General features: G+C 34.4%; 1 protein-coding gene across 2 annotated transcripts; it reads right to left on the bottom strand.

Annotated features, from left to right (window-relative positions):
- Nucleotides 1–423: 423 nt before the first annotated feature.
- Nucleotides 424–1,365, bottom strand: LOC131077140 (uncharacterized). Of its 2 annotated transcripts, XM_058014572.2 has the most exons (3): nucleotides 1,037–1,359; nucleotides 870–937; nucleotides 424–776 (listed from the first exon to the last, which is right to left on the bottom strand). In XM_058014572.2, the coding sequence occupies exons 1-3, from the start codon at nucleotides 1,095–1,097 to the stop codon at nucleotides 597–599; spliced, it is 309 nt and encodes a 102-aa protein (XP_057870555.1). In that variant the 5' UTR covers nucleotides 1,098–1,359; the 3' UTR covers nucleotides 424–596. The 2 variants fall into 2 exon arrangements, with proteins under 2 accessions (XP_057870555.1, XP_057870549.1); XM_058014566.2 differs by having other exon boundaries at nucleotides 424–937; nucleotides 1,037–1,365.
- Nucleotides 1,366–4,942: the final 3,577 nt, after the last annotated feature.

Below are 4,942 nucleotides of genomic sequence, written 5' to 3'. Positions count from 1 at the left end.
AAAAATTTCAATTTTAATTATGATAAATAAAACTCATCATACACTTTTAAAAACAAAATTATTAACTAAAATTTCTCACTTAACATAATAATAATAAAGTAAATAAAAAATACTTAACCATACACAATTTTTTTAATTCCTTCATAAAAATAGCCTAAAATGTTGACTCCAAATTCTTGGAAAAAACTAGAATCTAGTTGTAGATTCTTTTTATAAAAGGTATTCTTTACATAGAAGTTCTTCCAAATATATTTTTGAGTTAAAATTTGAAATTTATTAAAACAATAATATAATAAAAATCTTTTCCAATTTCAAAATTTAATATATTCTTTAAAAAATATTACATTTGACTAATAATAATAAAAATTTGTGGGATTTGGAAGATCAGAAACATAGGATTTTAACATAGCTGAGGACATACAATAAATATAACTTTCTCCCGTTTTATTAAAGTAAACTTCACGAAACAATTGTTTCACTTGTCCAAAGAGATATACACATCGTCAGAGATCAAGCTCTGAACACAAAGACCAGGGTTCGAATCTTGCAGAGCAAATGAACACACGAGTGAATATTTACAACTGAAAATTTCAGTGCTAGGCATGCTTAACCGGTGGCGGAACATGCGGCGCCGAGCTGGCGTGATCCTTATTAGGTTGGGGATCTGCATAGTCCAGGTAAAATTCAACAATTTTTCGATGCATATTGACATTCCTTTCTCCCGTTAGCGAACTTTCTGTAAATTGACGCTCATTCTGATCATTACTCACGTGTTCCTGCAAATAATGAACAAAGAAGAACAAAGAACAGGGAGATTTAAGCCGCTGAACGTCCCTGGGGTTCGAACTGGAGATTCTTATGAGGCTCACCTTAAATAATCCCGTAGCAGACTCGTATTCCGCGCCAGACATCTCCGTAACAGATAAATTTGCAGATTCTGTAAAAAGGGGAAAAAATAATCTGGATCTGTGTTATTAAGAGGTCAAGGGATCGATTCTCACAACACTGACTTTAAAGGGGAGAAATTTGAACTTACCTGTAGCTGAAGTGCACCATATTCCATACGCTGCAAGAAATAAGAGAAGCAAACGAGCCATTGGACCTACTGCAGGTTAGGCAGAGATAAATCTTTGCTAGAATTTTTCTCCTTTGCAAATTGTATTGCTGTGAATCTGATATGATGAGAAAAACAGTGATAATTTGTAATTATTGGGGCGTGTTTTGCCACTGCAAATCAGGCCCGTGATAAATGCTTTCATAAAAAATAGTAGAAATCGTGGCAAACAATGGGCGTGCGCATGACGAGGGATTTTAGGGCTTTCAGTTGCTGGCTGGCAGTCATATGAGAGGGGAGCTAATTTTCTGGTTAGTTTTATCTCAACCCGTGCTCTTATCACCGCCACTATTCCAAAAGTAAAATCGTGATCTTATTAAATAAATAACATTGAGATTTACAAAGCATTAATTAATAGATGTGTGATTGAGTCCCCTAGGAGGCCATGGTGTTGAAGTTGTTAAAAACTATTGTATGGGTGCATAGAGGACAATTAACTAATTAGCAAAAAGAGGAATCTACCTTAATAAACTTTCAAGCTATATTCAACCAAAGGAAAACTTATCATTAGCACTTCCACTCAAGAGGTTAAATACTAATATAGATAGAAAAGTATATTTATTTGTAATCTAAACAAATTGATTTTAGAATATTAAAATTAATCATATATGAATATAAATTAAGTTGAAAATATAAATTAAAAAGATTAGTGTAAAATGTTTTTAATTGATATATATGCGATTTGAGTCCCTTAGGAAATTATAGTGCTAAAGTTGTCAAAAAAAAAAATTGTATGGGTTCATAGAGGACATCCAAGTAGTTGTCAAAGGAGAGCAATCTACCTCAATAAACTTTTAGATTATATTCAACATGCAAATTCAAGAGGAAAGGTTGTCATTAGACGAAGTTATTTTAAAAGAATGTAGATATTAGGAGAACAATCTACCTCAATAAACTTTTAGATTATATTCAACATGCAAATTCAGGAGGAAAGCTTATCATTAGATGAAGTCATTTTAAAAGATTGTAGGTATTAGAATTATTTAAAAAATCAGTAGTATTAAATTAGCAAGATTTTAAATTTAACAATTTTTAATAAGGGTGTGTTAAATTGTCAAAATAATTTTATAATTGATGCAACATAAATCTAATTGTTAATTATTAAAAAGGGATATTTTCCTAACACAAGAAACAAAAAGATGAAATACTTTATTTGATGTTGTCAAGCTTTGAATTCCATGGAAGAGGACTTCTAATTCATGCTTGAACTATTTTAGCACTAAATAAAAAGAAATTGACAACCCAAGACAAAGGGGAGGAGACAAACTGCAATTGTTGTAGTAACAAGAAAATGATGAAGAAGTTGAAAGTGAAGAAATATACTTGACATATCAATTATTTTGTCTATGTACTTATTTATTTGAGTAATACATTTTGGTAGAATAATATTTGTTGCTACCATCTAGGCTTCTCCCCCTTTTTCTTGGGGTTTCTTGTGATAAATTATATTGTGTTGTATTGCATCCTATCTTATTTTAGGCCATTTCTATTTACAACAATATGCTTTAATTCCTCCAACCACACTGTCATTTAGTAACACCATGCAACACACTAGTTATAAATTGTTGAGTTCATGGTTTCTACTTGAAATTAGAGGAAATTATAAAATAATTTGTATTTGAGAGAAGGTACACATTTCTTAAAACTTATAGACAATGTTTTAGTGACACATAAGTGGTTTTGAGTAGACCCATTTTTCAAGATTATTTTCAATGGGTTGTTAGTTGTTGATTGCAAGGTACATCCATGACAAAATCTTAGAAGAAGTTTGAATATCTCCAAGAAAGCCATGAGCAAGCATGAGCAAATAATGAAGCTCATACATGAGAAAGTACACCATTTGAGGAAATAATTGAAGGGTTGCATGCTAGAAAGGACCAAACATATTTCTTTATTGGAATCTTTGAGAAAATGCAACAAAGCTTGGCAGTGAAGATTGAATTACTATTAAAACATCAAAATGAAGAGAACGAGGAGCCTACAAGAAAGTGGATCAACACATACTTAAGAAGAACACATCGAAAATGAGGTAGGTAACAAAAAAAACCATGAACATATTTTCTTCAATGGTTTAAATTTGATTATTCCATTGATAAGTTTGTAAGGTATATTAAGAGTATATTCTCTAAGTTGCTAGCAAGGATGTGTTGTGATAGAAGAAGATTTGATAAGGATGATCAATGAATACTTCAACTTGTCGTATCATAATCAAGGTGAAGACACTACATGAGGGCCTTGGTTAGAGAAGTATGGAAATTAGAGAAAGCTCAAATAAATGATCTATACCATGCACAAACCACGTACAATCTAAGGGAGGTAAAAGTTCCTCTAATATTTATTTTACAAATACTTAATTGGATTATAGGTCTATAATAATCCAAATTCTAGGTGGTTTGAGGATCCCACCCTATAGGGTGGGCCACTCTATCTATTTGTATTGGGATGGGTGGGAAGCTCTAGTCAAAGTTGTGGCCATGTATGTCCAATATTGTATGACACGTGAATTGGTGGTCAACTAAAGTAGTTGGGTATCATGTTGTCTCTCCCCTTCTTATGCTTGATCATTGGATGGAGCCATTGCAAGTATTTCATCCATTTCGTGTGGTGCACATTCTCCAACTTGCTTTGTGTATGCAAGAATTGGAGTGGATTATGATTAGAGTGAATGGTAGTCTCCTTAATTGGAATGTAGTAGTGCGACTACTTGATAACAAGCGCAAGGAGTACACAAGTTGATGCAAGAGCATCCCCGGTCTATGAGAAATCTTGCATCAACCAAAAATATTTCCTTTCAGTTTAGTTCTTGTTCATTTCAGTGTGCAGTTTTCTATGTTCCTGCCGATAGGTGCTGGTAGTTGCTTTCTTTTCATTGCAGATCCTATTTTCGGTCTCTAGGTTGGTTCATGTGCTTAATTCCATATTTTCAGTCCATTTGGATTCTTTTCCGGCTAGTTATCGCTCCTGGTTGACTGTTTCTGGGTTCCGGGATAGTTCTTGTGCTTACCGATTGGTCTTCCTTCATTTCCGGAGCGGTTTCTTGGCATGTGGATCTATTTGGGGTCTTGTGCGATGTTCTTAGGTGTGTGGCCGACCTTCCTGCTGATCCACACTTCTTGGTTGTTATTTTTTGGAAGAATTTCTTTCATTTTTTGGGCTAATCTAGTTACATGTTTCATTTTCCTGCATTGGTAAATGTAATCTTTTGTGGCCAACCCGAATATGTTTCGGTGGGTATATATAGGGTATTATGTAATCATTTGTAGGAAGAGGAAGTAGAAATCAGAATAAGGATTGAGATTTGTGATTAGTGATCCGGTTGATTTTGAGAGTCCTGGGTGGATTGTATCTGACTTGTAGCCTGCATGTAACAGGTTGACTACCAGATGTTCTATGATGATTATATGATGATAACTGGTCAGTTGCCAGAGGTTCCAAGACAATAATATGATATGTTTCGTAATCTTGCTATGTTATCTTGTCACTTTCATTGTGTTACTCTTGCTGCGTAAGCCGATCAATTCTCTTTTGAGGGTTTACCGGTTATGGTTGCATTAATTGGTATCAGAGTAGGTTATGAATCGGTTGGTGGAAGAGTTATTTACAAACCTTGAGGCATTCCTTTGGGTGGATAGATCACTGATTGGAGGTAGGCTGCATGTGTGTTCAATAGATCGCCGAGTGAGAGGCAATTGAAACTGGTAGTCAGATCGCCGAGTTGAGGTAGTTCACTAGAGCGGAAGAGGAGATGCTGCCTAGAAGGACAACCCCTTGAAGGGTAGAGAAGATGATGGAGGACTTCAAGAATGAGGTGAGGAATGAAATCCAGAA

This window comes from Cryptomeria japonica, chromosome 10, assembly GCF_030272615.1.
Source record: "Cryptomeria japonica chromosome 10, Sugi_1.0, whole genome shotgun sequence".
In the NCBI taxonomy this organism is placed as follows: Eukaryota; Viridiplantae; Streptophyta; class Pinopsida; order Cupressales; family Cupressaceae; genus Cryptomeria; species Cryptomeria japonica.
Note: the sequence above shows the minus strand (reverse complement) of the source record. Positions and strands in the feature narration are given on the sequence as shown.

Bases quoted from the DNA above. Each gene is read 5' to 3' on its own strand.
- LOC131077140 (XM_058014566.2), bottom strand. From the start codon at position 1,097: ATGGCTCGTTTGCTTCTCTTATTTCTTGCAGCGTATGGAATATGGTGC. The intron at 938-1,036 runs GTAAGTTCAAAT...CCCTTTTTACAG, and splicing joins ATGGTGCACTTCAGCTACAG to AATCTGCAAATTTATCTGTT.